This window comes from Pinus tabuliformis, chromosome 3_1 (genome assembly GCF_031772625.1).
Source record: "Pinus tabuliformis cultivar Carrire ecotype Pingquan chromosome 3_1, CPIR1, whole genome shotgun sequence".
In the NCBI taxonomy this organism is placed as follows: domain Eukaryota; kingdom Viridiplantae; phylum Streptophyta; class Pinopsida; order Pinales; family Pinaceae; genus Pinus; species Pinus tabuliformis.
In genome coordinates this window covers 484,277,157-484,293,339 of record NC_142301.1, presented here as the reverse complement: position 1 = coordinate 484,293,339, position 16,183 = coordinate 484,277,157, and the positions used below count along the sequence as shown (strand labels likewise).

The following is a 16,183-nucleotide window of genomic DNA, read 5'->3' as shown; positions in this document are numbered from 1 at the left end:
ATCCTAAAACGATTAATGGTGATGTTAAAATTTTAAGTAAAAGGATAGGAAAGGAAAGATAAAGTAAAATGTCAACCTTTAAAAGGGTAGAAAAAGAAAGATATAGGAAAACGTCAACTTTTACTTTAAGAATTTAATATTACCAGTGATTACCAGAGTTTTGCTTTTTTAATTGTTTTTCCCATGCAGCAACATAGGAATAAGTATGGAACCAGTTAGTTTTGTATGAAATTAGTTGTTTCAAGCACTTGAGACTGGTTCCATAAAAAATCAGTTGGTTCAGTAGGAAACTGACCATTTTTAGTTTACACCCTTCATTTGAACTAGCAACCCTTGTAAACCAATCAAACTTGCTAGTTTTGGCAAAATCAATTCAATTTAGGTAACACTGCTTTTTGATGATGACAACCAAGTTAAATGCTAGGACTTTATTGATTGTGCATGGATGTTGTTTATGCAGCATGCCTCTGCAGCCACTAGGTTTGATCTTAGGCCTCGCCTTTATTACTCCAATGAGTTACCGATTCACCATGGTTTTAAAAAAAATGTACATAAAGCATTTATTCAAAAAACATATTGGAGTCATCTTTACATTATGATCAACCCACTTTTATCCATAAATTTTATAGTTGGCCAACCAAACCTTTATAACTACTAGCATAATAGTCATAATAAAATTAGGTCAAAACTAACATAATTCATTAACATTAGGTTGGGTCACCTAGTGACCCTTGTTACATCCACATTATTTTCAAGTTAACACTTTAATAGTTACTACAATGCAACAATAAAACGTGACTTTTACAAAGGTGTACCAAGGACAAGTGTTTCCTTAGGTTTGGTGCCTTGCCTAGGAAAAGTGTCCAACATGACCCCTTGACATAACTTTATGAGATATAAAGTTAAAGTGACTATATGGGATATAAAGTCTAAGTGACATTTTGTAATATTAAATGAAAAGGTGATTTGAGGTAAAGATCTAATTTCAACCATTGGATCATAGGGTTAGGTCACTCTTCATTATGGGAGAACAAAAAGGCGACTTAAGGGAGGAAAAAGGCACCATTTTGTTGGGAATCACGATTGTCGTTAGATCAAAACCCGCAGGCATTAGTCAACGATCGCATCGCCAAAGATAAGGATCCACGAGAGGCAGTTAGTCCATGTCACGAAACACACGTGGAGTGTTGGTTTATCCAATGTCCAATAATCTCCCCCCCCCAAAACGCAATTCGAGTATGTATCGAACCCGTAACCTACGCTTTGATACCACTTGTTGGGAATCACGGTTTTCATTAGACCAAAACCCGCAGTTGTTAGTCAACGATCGCATCGCCAGAGATAAGGATCCACGAGAGGCGATTAGTCCATGTCACAAAACACACGGGGAGCATTAGTTTATCCAATGTCCAACACATTTGTCATTCATTATTCATGAGCTTTGGAGAAGAGAAGAGTGTTGAGAGAGAAAATTGTACAGTAGGAGAAGAGGAGCTACAACAGCGAGTACAACACAAATCCGAAGGAGGATGGCACAAATATCTAGGCACCTATCCAGAAGTTTGCCCACAAAAACAACGCAAAGTTTGAGGATTGACAGAACAAATTTTGAGGGTTGTCAAAGCCACTACAGCAACACTAAATTCGAGGGTCAATTGGGCACAAATTAGAGGGTGTGTCTTGTGCATTAATTCCAATCAATAAGTACAATGGAGGTGGCACAAAAATCGAGGGACTATAGCACAATTTTCAAGGGTCTGCTCTACATAGATTTCAATGTCAATTTGGCATGAATTCTTGAGCGAGGAGGGCAAAAAAATTGACTGTCAAGCATAGAAAATGAGCAAAGTCAACACAATTTCCAAGGAAATTATAGGCACGAATTTCAAGGAGATAAGTTGCATTTATTGTTGTAAAATACTATTGTAAAATTTCTCTGAAGAAATAAGAAATTTCCTCTCTCTCACTAGTTTTCCCTCAAGGTTTTTCTAGGGTCTATTGACCAAAAATCCTTGTGCAACAAAATTTGTGGGTTTGCTTGTGTTTTATCTCAACAAAAGGGAAAAAGTAGATTAGACTCTTATGTATCAATTTATGATATATTCATGGTTATGACAGCAACAAACAAACATGTGGATTGGGCATTAAACATGATGAGACTTCATTAAAATTTAAACCGAGGTGGGTCTAAGCATACAAATTCTACATGGTATTTGAGCTAAGTGGACCAAAGTGCTACGAAAGGGAACAAACAGCAAGTTAAATCAGCAAGCATACACAGGGATTAGTATTTGAGAGGGAGTAGTTGTTTACCTTTCGTCAAATTTGGCACTTTGTGTTCGGTTGAGCAAGTCAAATGGCAACAGGTTTGAGGGTTCAAGAATGGGGCTAATAATTTTAGTCCATGAAAGGAGAGGATGGTCTTAGTGCTTGAATAATTTGAGTTGTGGGGCATTGTTGAGAAGACAGTGACAACTCCCACTAAATCAATACACTTAGCTGAATTCAACAAGAAGAATGTCAAGGGAAAGAGACTTCTCCTAGATGCCATTAAGGATCACCTCATTCCCCGTGATTCAGGGAAGAAGTATGCTTATGAAATGTGGGTGTCCTTAACAAAGTACCAATGAGAACTATAAAATAATATTGCAAGAAAAACTTAGTACCAAGATGACCAAGATCAACATAGTTTCATAATACCTCACTAAAATCACTGAAGTGAGAGATGAGTTGGCAGCAGTGGGAGAGGCCATTTTGGACGAGCAGTTGGTTAAGACAACCTTGAGCGGCCTTTCTAAAAAGTGGGATGCCTTTATTGATGGGATAGTAGCCTGTGAAAATCTTCTAGATTGGAGGGGGTTGTGGGACGATTTCAATAAGGAGATAATACGAAATGCCAAGGGGGGAGGTCAGTATGGTGGGGATGATGAGGAGAATGTTGCTCTTGCAGCAAAGGGAAAAAAGAAGTCCAAGAAGGGTACCATGAGTGGGGATGCCATGAGTGGGATCAAGCAGAAAGGCACAATTTCAATCACGAGACAAGACGAAATGCCAAGAGGTGGGGCCAACATGGTGGGGATGATGAGGAGAATGTTTCTCTTGTGGTAAAGGGCAAAATGAAGTCCAAGAAGTGTACCATGTGTGGGGGTGCCATCAGTGGGATCAAGCAAAAAGGTAAGTAAAAGGAGAAGGAGAAGGACATCAGCAAAGTGAGATGCTTTGCTTGTCAGAAGATGGTACACTATGTAGTTATGTGTCCTAACAAGAATGGGAAGAAGAGTGTTGCAGCTTCAGCTAAGGTGGATGAGTTTTCCACAAAGTTCAAGAAGGAGCTTTCTTTGGTGGTTAGCCCTTCTACTAGTGTTGCATCCTCTAGTATACGGTACATTGAAAGTGAAGCTTCACGCCATATGACAAGTGTCAAGGAGCACTTTATAGGTCTTACTGAGAAGGATATAGATCTTGAGGCGGTGCTTGGTGATGACTCTATAGTCAGGGTAGTTGGTATTGGGACCGTATCCTTTCAAAGGGAGTCACAACCTCCCATGATAGTGACAGAGGTATTACATGTTTTGAGACTAAGAAGAACTTTATATCAATTTCCACCATTGAGGACAAGCGGTATGAGGTGGTGTTCCATGATGGGCAAGTTCTCATGTATCCAAAGGGATCTAGTATCACTTCGGCCAAAGTGAATGGTCCATCATGGGAAGTTATACAGGCTTATGTTTCAACCAGCTAGAGCATTCATTTCTACCACCAGCGATAGTGACTTATGCAAGTTGTGGCACAGGAGGATGGTCCACTTGCACCATGGGGCTATGAGGGTATTGAGAGAGATTGTTACAGGGTTACCAGATTTCAATACTAAGCACTAGGATGTGTGCAGGGGGTGTGCATTGGGAAAGTACACCAAGACTACTTTTCCAAGCAATGACAGTTGGGTAGCAGGTATCCTTGATTTGATTCATTCTGATGTTTGTGGTCCTATGTCTTTTGTATCGTTGAGTGGATATGAGTATTATGTCACTTTCATTGATGACTTCTCCAAGAAGACCTAGATTTTCTCTAGGAAGACATGGATTTTCTTCATGAAGACCAAGGGTGAGGTCTTCAAGAGGTTCCAAGAGTTTAAATCTCTTGTGGAGAACCAAGCAAGTAAGAATATCAAGATGTTGAGGTCTAACAATGAGGCCCAGTATACCTCCAATGAGTTCAAGGATTGTTATACAAGAGTAGGCATCAAGAGGTAGTTGATTGTTCCTTACAACCCACAGTGGAATGGGGTTGCAGAGAGCAAGAACAAGGTTGGGGCAGCAAGAGCCATGCTTCATGATCAGAGGCTACCTTTATTTCTTCGGGTCAAGGCTTGCAACATTATAGTGTATTTGTAGAATAGGAGTCCACATAGTGTTTTGGGGAGCAAGACTCCTAAAGGGGCTTTTTCTGGGAAGAAGCCTAAGGTTGCGTACTTCAATATTTTTGGGTGTCTGACTTATTCTCATGTCCCTCAGGAGAAAAGAACAAAGCTAGAACCCACGATTGAGAAGGGTATCCTTTTGCGGTATAGTAAGACCTCAAAGGCTTACCACATATATATCCCTACCTTGAGGAAGGATGTTGTGACGCGAGATGTGAAATTTGAGGAGAGACCCTTGAGCAAACCATGGGAGTTGGATTAGGTAGAGCAACAGACTCCTCAACAGGGGAATTCACCATAGGGTATTGGAACACATGGTACAAGATCACAGGGGTCTTGAGGATCACAGGCTTCAAGAGTGACAAGGTCACAAGGCATAGGCTCCCAAGGTACAGGTTCACCATCAACCATAGGTGCATCGTCTTCAAGGACATAGTCTTCAGAAGAGGATATACCCACCCCAGTACAGGACACTACTTTGAGGAAGAGGAAGCCAAGATGGCTTCATGAGACACTGAGGTGAGTTGGAAAATCCACCAGATAGATGTGAAGACTACATTTCTGAATGGGATTATAGAGAAGGAGGTTTACATTGAGCAACCACAAGGTTTTGAGGTGCATGGGAGGTAGTCACGTGTTTGCAGATTGGAAGGTGCTTTATGGACTAAAGCAAGCTCTGAGAGTTTGGTATTCTCAAATAGATGCTTACTTGCAGCAGTTGGGTTTCAAGAAGAGTGATGCAAATCCAAACCTTTATTACATTGTGGTTGGTGAGGATCCTCTCATTCTAGTATTGTATGTGGATGACTTATTTATTACAGGTACAGAGAGATTCATAGAGTAGTACATGTGAGATCTTGCTTCATAGTTTGACAGATCTTGGACTAATGCATTATTCCTTGGGATTATAAGTGTAGCAAGAGTATGGGCATATCTTTCTGGGACAAGGCAAGTATGCAACAAACATTTTGAAAAGATTTCACAATGGAGGACTCTAGGTCCATGACCACACCTATGATTACCAACTGGAAGAAGCTTCATGCTTCTAAATCTAAGTTGGTTGATCTTGTTGAAGAATCTAGGGCAAATAAGTGTAGTGTGATTCTTCGTTACTTGATAACAATTTGTGGAGTCTTTTTACTTTTTCTTGTTAGCTTAATCTTCTTCTTCTTCGTAGTAATGCATGTGTGTGTACTTCATCAAACTGCTACCAAAACATAAGAACAAGAACACAAGATGTTGGCTCTCTGTCAGGGCCAAAACCTCTCTTCTCTTGAGAGGAAAACCCTTCAATAAGTTTTCTCTTATTGACGCTTCTTTCTTGATAAATGCCAAACCCTAGACCCTTGACTAGAAGAACCTCCAAGCACAAGTCAAGTCCTTCCTTTTCTTTGCACTATGTTTCCCCAGCACTTTGTCTACCTCCTTCCGGCACTTTGTTCCCCCGCACTTCGTCCTCCTTCCGGCACTTCGTTCTAGAAGAGATACTTTTCCTTAGTGATATCCTTCACCTAAGGATACTCGTTCCTTCTCTTGATCATCCGAGTTCCTTCTTGGTGTATGGTGGAAGACTTAGTGTGACAGCACTGCAGCCCTAATTCTCGCATGTGTGGGAGGTACCCTAGAGAATTAGGGTCCTTTCTCCTTCGATTGAGAGAGAGTCTACTTCGCTTGACTTGAGAGGCCTTGTAGGCCTTGTAGGCCAAATTTCTAATCCAAACAATGATGAACACGTCACTGTGACATTACTGCTAATATAATCGCAGACTGTCCTATCTTTTCTCACATGTGTGACTGTATTAACCCTAGAAAACAGTCCTTAAATCTTCGGTGGTGACTTCTCCTTCTTCGTTGTCCTTGAAGAAGACCTTTCTTTCGTCCTTTTACTATCTTCTTCTTGCCTCCTTACCTCGCAGATTTCAGAGATATGAATTTGTTATCTTTAGAGGAGTGGAAAGCCTCTATATATAGAGGATTGTCCCTCCTTTAGGCCGACTTGACTTTCTTCGCTGAGTTAGGTGCTTTTAATGGTGTCATTGCTTCTTTTGATGGTGTCTTTGCTAGGAGGAGACTTGACTTGCTTGGAGGTGTCTTCTTTGACTTTTATACATAAATATACATAATGTAACATACCCTTAAGGTCTTCAACATAATTCTTTTAACTCTTTGACTCACCTATAGCACTTTGAAATGTGCTAGACCTACTTCAATGAGCAAGAAACTCATTGATATATATTATAAAAATAATATTTCTTCTCTTGAATAAATACAAATATCAAAAGTACATTTATGAAGACTGAACCTAGTTACATTTCCTTCAACAGATCTCACAATTTATAGTTAGTTGATTGGTTCATTGATGTATTTGGTCAACACCAAACCAGACCTCTGTTTTGAAGTGAACACTTTCAGTCAGTTTATGGTGGAGCCTAGGAGAGTGCATTGGGTGGCTACAAAACATGTGCTTCGGTATTTGTAGGGGATAGTGGATTATGGTTTGGACTATGTTTAGGGGAATGGAGTCAGGTTGACTGGCTATACAAACTCAGATTGGGCAAGATGTGTTGATCACTAGAAGCAAAGGTCAATAGCACTGAGTTCTGTTGAGGAAAAGTACATGGCTGCTAGCCAGGCCAGTTGTGAGGCCATTTGGCTTCGCAAGTTGTTGGTGGGCTTATTTGGTCAACAGTTGAGGCCTACAATGATTTACTACGATAATCATAGGTGCATAAAACTCACGGAGAATCCAGTTTTTCATGACAGGTCGAAACACATAAAGATCATATACCACTTCGTCTGAGACTATGTTAAGAAAGGGGCAGTGCAGCTTGAATAAATAACTACTGATGAGCAGGTAACCAATATTCTCACTAAGTCCTTACCAAGAGGCATGTCTACTTTAGAAACAAGATGGGATTGGTGAGGAACACTTACCTCGGTAAGAGGGAGTGTTAGAGGGAATAAAATGCTGAAGTCAATGAGAGATTAAATCCCCACCCTTGATCTTAATGGCTACGATCTAATCTTAACCATTGGATCATAGGATTAGGTCACTCTTCATTATGAGAGAACAAGAACGAAACACAAGAGAGGAAAAAGACATCATTTATCATTCATTCTTTATGAGCTTTGGAGAAGAGGAGAAGAGGGTTGAGAGAGTAATTTCTACAGCAGGAGAAGAGGAGCTATAGCAACAGGTACAATGCAAATCCCAAGGAGAGGATGGCACAAATTCGAGGTACCTGTCAAGTAGCTTTCCCACAGTAACAACACAGATTTTGAGTACTAGCAGTGCAAATTTTGAGGGTTGTCAGCGCTGCTACAGCAGCACAAAATTCAAGGGTTAGCTGGGCATGAAATTCGAGGGTCTGTCCCGCGCATTAATTGCAGTCACAATAAGCACAACAGAGGTAACACAAAAATTGAGGGACTATGGCATGATTTTCGAGGGTCTGCTCTGCACAAATTTCGAGGTCAATTTGGCAAGAATTTCTAAGAGGGCACAAAAATCAAGGGACTATTAGGCACAGAAATCAAGAAGAAAAGTCAGCAATTTTTCCAAGGAAATTATGGGCACGAATTTCAAGGAGATAATTTATTTCCCTCGCTGGTTTTCCCTTTGGGGTTTTTCCAGGGTCTATTGACCAAAAATTTTTGTGCAAAAAAATTTGTGGGTTTGCTTGTGTTTTATCTCAGCAAAAAGAAAAAAGAAGATTAGACTCTTGTGTTTCAATTTATGATATATTTACGTTTATGACAGCAGCAAACAAACATATGGGTTGGCCATTACACATGATGAGACTTCATTAAACTTGAAACCGGGGTGGGTCTAAGCATTAAAATTTTAAAATGACATCCATATCCATGTGTATGTAATAAAACGATAAAAGAGCAACAATTCAACTGCAATAAAATACAAGTTAATATTTCATAAATAAAAATCAAACTATACAGCATAGTTACCAATTGAAAACGAGGAAAACCCACCACATAATCCCTAGAGTAAACCAAATCTTTCACCAATAACTATTAGAAATTTTCTAAAATTAAAAGATGAAGATCATAGACATCATATCAATTTTCAGAGTTTTGTACCTTGAACTTGGGATACTTTGCTTGACCACCTTGCACGATAAGAAATTGCTTCCCCCAATAATTCACTTGAAGAAAACCCTAGCTATACAAATAAGAGACAACTTTACATTTAACCTCACCCAAAAATAAAAAGAAATCACATTCCACTCCAAAGATAGTGTCAATGAAACAATGCTCAATTAAATACTTCAAAATAGTACATTAATCCTAGGCAAACATTAAGACCAACTTGACTTATCTCAGGTACTCACCCTCGAAATTGTTGAGTTTTCATACGAAGAAAAATCTCGTCGAAAGCCTCGTGTATCTGCCAAAAATGGGACAAGAAGATATCAAAACAATAGGTATCCAACCAGCAATGATTAAATAACACCTTGGACAAATTAAACTTCAAAAGAAGCCATCATATGCTCTACACAACTAAATCCTTTGTAAATCAAATGGATACAACACGTTAATAAAATAAGAAAACAGAGTCACTAACTAGTTATTGAACAATGTCTATTTCTACTCCACATTCAAGAGTAATTTACTTTCCAAATGAACTTTAAAAAAACACACAATTCTGACTAATTGATGACAAACACCTGCATATCTAGTCTTATGTTATGATGCCTAAAAATAAAGTAATTTATGCATCTGCACTTTATGTTCATATCGTCATTTGTAACTTATGTTTGTTATTGGAGTTTTCCTTTGTTGAACATATGTTAGTCATTGGGGTTTTAGGATAAGATTTAGCTAGTGGGACATTTATCACAACAATTCATGTCAATGTAAGTTATGAAAGGAATTGAGGGTGTTGAAGCCCAAAGTTATGACTTAGATATACGAGGTATACAACACGTGATGGAGACTCAAGTACAACCTCAACTAAAGGAGGAAATCATGAAACTCATAGCAGATGACTACAAGATGTTGGAAGACGATAATGAGCATGTTTATAGCCATCATCATATAAAGTTTAAACACATCTAATGGATAATTTCAGAATCTCAACTCTATTATGGCTAGCGGGGGTATAACAAAGACAAGTTGACACCTAATCAAATCCTATGAGTATAACAAGAAGAGATCTATCATGATGCGCAATTGGAGAATGATAAGGGAAATATATGATGACTCTAATGACAACACTCAATGCACATTACCACATCACAATTATTGTCAAATGATAGCTCATGGGAAATATATACAAGTTGTTAGACAAGTTTTGCTTATTCCATGCTTCACCACCCTATATATATGTGATTCTTGAAAACCTAACCAAACCACTTGTGTATCTATGGAGGATTCATTGACTCCAATTATAAGGGGAGGTAAACTAATCTGGACCTGAAAGGCCTATGATCATGATCAAGATAGTGGAACGAGAGGTAGGAGAGGATACACTCCGAGTTTCCAAGTTGAAAGAAAGAAAAACACAAATATGGTCTAGTGCCATCAAGTAGTAGACCAACAACGAGAAGGAAGAAGCATAATCGTTTCAGCTAAGAGAAAAATCAACATAGCCATGAGCAAGCCTTCCAAATTCCCCACCCATCCCCAATCCATGCTCTGATAAAAGCCTAAAAGCATGAGGGGATAATTCTATGAGGGAGGGAAAAGATTTAATTGAATGGATAAGATAAGATAAGTTAATTATATTAATGTCCAACAAATTACCACAAAATTAGGTCAATGGGACTTAAGTGTACAATGTGGTAGTGCAAGTGCAACTCTTCAAAATGTATAAAACAATATAAAAATAGAATCCTAGGTGAGTATAAGATCATAACACATATAAAACCTCGATAAAGGCAAGATGTTATAAACACTAAGTGAGTTTGGCAACATAAGAACCTATCAGGGCTCAACATGCAGATATGTGATTTGTGGAAAAATATCTCCCTGGTGAAGAGGGCTAAGCATAATTGAACCCGATATCTGAAGAAAGTAGAGAGGGAGCCCCACAAATCCCTATAGAGACAGTGATAGCATCCTCTAATCTTATAGTATAGGGGCACCAAAAAATAACATGCATCTCCATCTTCAACTCCTGAAGGTGGCACACCTGACAAATCCTATCAAATTGTGGTATATGGTGATTTGTCTCTATCTAGAGTCAATGTGAGACAACTCGAAGTTGTCCCAAAGGTATCTTGAGTGAGTGCATCCTATGCTTGCAAGTATAAGGGGGTTGGACGATGTTGCCATCCTACAACTCCAAAAAGTGCTTTAGGTAGATGGGACATCTTCAAGCCCAAGTTTGTCGAAGGTGAGCTATAAGTGACCCAAATGTACAATCTATAGTGTCCTCCCTAATAGCCTGATTCAATACTTGTCTAATTAGCATGAGACAGCTTGATGTATCAAGGAAGAATCCAAATGAGGAGAGACACTTTAGGGAGACAGTAATCAACTGGAGAAGCCAAGACACCTCTGAAACCAAACTCGTGCTCGACTTGAGGGAGGATTTGAAGCAAGAACCTTTGAGGAGCAAAGTGCAAGGCAAGGATACCTCTATCTCTCGGTGGTAGAGTCACTAAGAGATCAAACCCTATAAAGAAAAGAAACCAATGGAAAACGACCTCAAGGTGGAAAGGGTGGACATTGAACTCTGCCTGGATGATGGGCTATAGAATCGTCCGCTTACATCTGATGATGCACCAATGAAACAGGGTTTGTACTCTCTCTAGCCTAGTCCAATCTATTTGCAACAAGCTTGATCCTCAAATCTCGGAGCCATAAAGAGCTATGGGTCTGATAATTACCTCCATGAGGTAGAGTTTAGTCGAAATGTCTTGAAACTACCCATGGAAGCACTATCTCTCGATGACGGCCAGGGAACCATACCCTTTACTAAGTCGAGGCTCAAGGGCCTATCAAAAAACAAAGCGAGAACCTGCAAACTATACTTCCAAGTAAGTGTAAGTTGTGGTGATCTCAATCTATGTCCTTTGGTAGTAAAAAGGTAAGTCTATAAGAGAGCTCTTCGATGCATTGAAGATCAAAACTTTGGTTTTACCTAAGTTGACCATCAAATATGGAGGTCACAAAAGGTAGCCATTGTATTGATCTATCTTTATAGGCCCTTGGGGGTAGAAGCCAACAAGACCAAGTCATTGATTAATAGGAGCAAGGAAATCAACACCTAAAGTAGAAGACAACCATCCCCCTCTTGGATATGCTCATGGAGGAAAGACTCTAACTCAACAATATAAATCCCAAAGAGGGTCGATGAGATGGAGCACCCCTATTTACCCTAATGGTTCTTTGGATGAAGTTGAAAAGGCTGTGTGCCATCCTAAGGTGTCTCGAGACAAACTCATATAGTTTTCATGATAGTTGCTAGCGGGGTCTCAGAAATGCCAATGTCACAAAGTCTTTGGAATAATTCCTCCCTCAAAACCATGTTAAACGCTTTATGGAAGTCTAGAAAGCAATTGTAAACCTGCGAAGAGCAATTACGAGCCTCCAAGGACACTAAATGGAAAACAAAAAAACTATGTTGCACGGGTTCCCGAACCCAGGGGTGGGGTTCTCGAACCCGTCCCGGGTTCCCGTCCCCACATTCCGGGTGCTGGAACGGGTACCTCTGAGAAGAACTCGGTTCTTCTTGAAAGAACCCGAGACTTCGAAATCATAAACCGGGTTCCTTTGATACATCGGAAAGGATTGCAAAGTGTCAATGTAGATGTAATATTCCCAAGTCAAATATACTCAATTTTCTCTTAAAATTTCTGAGTTTTTAATTGAGTTTCAATGAGTCTTAATTGAGGTATTTTATCAAATAGTTGAAGGACAATTGTTGTAGACGTTGGTTTTATATTTTCTCTCAAGTGACATGGACAGGGGTCATTGCAACAATAATGGGAAAATGCTTCAAATAACTAGACAACTTATTTATAAACTCAAAATTAGACTTTCACTGCTATTACAACTTAAAATGATGAAAATTTCTGAGCATAAACAACCATGCAATTAACTAGAAACCAATAGATGTAGTGAAGGTCAAAATGGTGGAACCTGGTAGCATTACAGCAGTATATAAATGGAATATCAGCGTTTAAATAATAGATCTTCAGCCATTAAAATCAGTCTTCTACAGCAGAGATGGATCAGCAATAAACATAGTTTGTTCTCTGAAAAATTGTTGTTTAACAAGGCAAAGTCTGATATTGTTTAAGAGCAAATTTCCCAAATTTTACAATGCCATTGCGAAGGACACACTTGGAACATGCTCCATCTGATAAGAATTTAAACTTGCTGATTGTCAGAGCTTCTGCAATTAACTTGATTTCTTGAGTAGGCAAGCTGCTACAGGATTTGGCAAAAATCTTGAAATCTGGACAGTGAATAAAGATACATAAATTGGGCTCTATTATCTCTTGAAAGAGGGTATTCGATCAGCCTTTAACCTCTGAAATCAATACAGTTAAATCATAAATATTTTAGTTTTCTTGTTTAAAGCTGAAAAATATACAAATTCATATATATTATAATTTATAAAATATAATATTTATATACTATATATATAGATTATAATATACCCCCGACGAACCCACGCACCCTGTTTCAAAAAATGACGTACCCGTCCCCGAACCCACGTTTCCTGGCAACATAGCAAAAAAAGCTACAAGCTCCATTGAATCCCATTGGATGGTAAAGTACATGGCAAGCTCTATTGGAGGTATCGTCTAAAACTTGGAATATCTACACTAAGATTGTCATCGTTCTCTTCATCTAATGAGGGATTCTCCTTAATATCAACATTTGATATAAAATTATATAAAGTAGAGAAGTATTTTGTTGGAGAAACATGTCATCCTCTTGAACAATCGCATGAATATACTTCCCCATGACTCTTCATCTAATGAGGGATTCCACTTGATATCAACATTTGATATCAATTCAATAAAGCAGAGAAGTATTCTGTTGGACAAACATGTCATCCTCTACAACAATCGCATGAACCTACTTCTATATGAGATTAGAATATGAGGCAAGGAAGATTGAACAAGGGACCATCAACATACAATACCTAATCGAGTGCACAAAACCCCATCTTTTTTTACAAAGCACGAGCACCCAACTAAGGTTTTGGTTTTTCTATGTTGCCTTCGTTTAAAATATATATGCTAGATATTCAATCTATATGGTTAAAATTTATATAGAATTATCTCAATTATCAATCCCACATGAAGCTTAACAGTTATAGTATAGAATATGTTGCCATCAATCCATGATATGGATTTTTTTGGATCATACTCTGAAACACTGATAAAAATAGGCCTTCTTTAGTATAGCTTAAAAGATTATGGTTAGCAATATAGACTTAAATTTTGTGAAAGGCGATCCAAGAGTCCTGAACATACATATTATCATACCCTATCACTAAGACAAGAAGCCAAACTATAATCTTGGTACTCATCTAATATTGATAAGAACTCCTTTTATTTACCAAAACAATGTTACAAAAGATACTGAGTTATAAGTGGCAATAAGAATCTTGTTAGGTGGGAGTTACCAAAATAATCCAAGTGTCAACAGGAATCTTGCTGGCTGCAAAAAAGTTAAAGATTATGCATGAATGTAAAGCCACCTAACCCATGTGCAGATAACAAAGGGATAAGCGGGGGACGAAATCATAGAAAGGACCATAAGCCCATAGTTTTAAAATTCGGCCGATTCGAAACAGAAACGGCCGAGTTGATCCGTTTCATTGCCCAGAAATGTGACTCAGTGGAGGAAACGGTTCAGTAGGCCGAGTCAGCCATCAAATGACTCGGCCCAGTCATGGCTAACTCGGCCAACTCGGCCGTTTTTTGTATTGACTCGGCCGAGTCATAACCAACGGCCTGTAACCCCATCAAAACAGCAATTTGACATTTTTTTAATGAAATTTTGAAGTGTTTGCTGATTGGTTTGGACTCCAATGTGTTTTATGAATTAGTTAAATGTTATTTTGGGTCCATTTCCCCCTCCCAAACCCTATTTAACACATTCAAATGCTCTCTACTATTGATAGCTATTCAAATTCATGGTAATGTTAAGAGTAAAAGTGACATTCTCCTTAATCTTCATTTTCATCCTTTTACTTAAATTTTTAACATTACCATGAAATGACTCAGGATGTTTGAGAGTGGTTTCGGCCTCATTGGATTTCATATGGAGAAAGTAGAATTTTAGATTTCATTCAAAATCCAGCAGACTTATCAATTTTTCAGGATTTCAGGATTGGAGGATTGCAATGTTTCCATTGAATTTTGTCATGTATTAGGGTATGGAACTCGTATTTAATCAAGAGCACCAATCCCTTTATGTACCTTGATGTTAGTGACATTGGTTGTCGAACTCCTCTGGGATTCGCTCCCAAACCAGGAGCTTCTGAAAATGTCGCTTCCGCTCGCGTTTTCGCTCTCGCTCCCCACTTTCGCTCCTGCTCCCAAGTAACACTGAGCTAGATGATGTTGGCAACTCTAGCAGTAGCCAGTAGTACCAGTGTTTTACGAAACGGCCGTTTCTGACCGTTTCAATGCCAAATTTTATGACCCGGCCCATGACCCGATTCGGCTGGCCAAGTCGGTTATGACTCGGCCGAGTCATGACTCGGCCGAGTCATAGCTGACCCGGTCAACCCGGCCGGGTCCCGTAATGACTCGGCCGTTTCAATAAAGTCCGGCTGGGCAGCGTATTTACCAAAAAAAAATGAATTTTTTGCTGATTTTTGATAAAGTTAGTTAGGGTTTGTGGAGCTGAAAGGGTTATTGTGATTTGTTTAATGCTTTTGGGGTCCATTTCCCCCTCCCAAACTCTATTTAAGACAGCCAAATGCTCTCATTTCACTCACAGCAGTCTTATGCATTTGAGTGAGAGTCTTCTTTGAGAGTTAGTGAGCAGTTCTTGAGCTTGTTTTGGAGCAGCAGTGAGGAGTCTTGGAGGAGCATTGTAGCTGGAGTGAGGAGCTTCTTGGGCAGCCATTTGGAGCAGCATTGAGGAGCTGATTTTTGGAGCAAGCTTGAGGAGGCAGTTTGTGCCTGGAGGTATTTTTTTCCACCTCTATAAATCTGTTTTTACTTAGTAAATTTTAGGTGCATATCAAGATAGCTTAGAGAGTGTTTTTAGTCAAATAAATGAACATTGAATCAATTTTTATTTTCAGATTGTTTTCCTAGTCAAAAAATGGCACCTAGAGCAAAAGATCCTGCTTGGGCATATGTTGAAATGGTTGATGATGAGATGTGTTGCAAGTTTTGCCATAGGAAAATTAAGTCAGGTCCTAGGAGCATTAATAGGCTGAAACAACACTTGGCAGGGATTAAAGGCAATATTACTGCATGTAAATCTGAGGAAATTGGGGAGATTAGAAAGAATTTGTTGGAAAGCTTTGAAAAATTTAATGCAGAAAAGACTAGGCAAAAAGAGATACAGGCTGAAATTGGGAGGAAGAGGGAGATACAAAGAATGATGGCTGCCAACCCCCACTATGAGTTTGAGGGTTCTTCCTCTATCCCTCAAACTGATGCATCAAACCCTTTCCGTTATGTTCCTCCCTCTTTTGCTTCTGTTCAAGATAAGGGAAAGGGTAGAATGAAGGGTGATGGGACTATCAAAAGTTTTTTCACTCACTCAGGCTCCTCTCCATCAGATGCACATGGTCCTGAAGTTAGTAAAGGTCTTGCTCAG

At 39.1% G+C, this 16,183-nt stretch overlaps 1 protein-coding gene across 2 annotated transcripts in view; it reads right to left on the bottom strand.

Moving 5' to 3' along the window:
• LOC149187909 (arginosuccinate synthase family) overlaps positions 1-16,183 on the bottom strand; it is a 311,302-nt gene that overhangs the window by 247,644 nt on the left and 47,475 nt on the right. For both annotated transcript variants that reach the window (XM_089411491.1, XM_089411492.1), the window contains exons 2-3: positions 8,767-8,822; positions 8,516-8,597 (exon numbers count right to left, since the gene is read on the bottom strand). In XM_089411491.1, the coding sequence (XP_089267617.1) occupies positions 8,516-8,597; positions 8,767-8,822 (138 nt within the window). The remainder of the gene's footprint in view (positions 1-8,515; positions 8,598-8,766; positions 8,823-16,183) is intronic.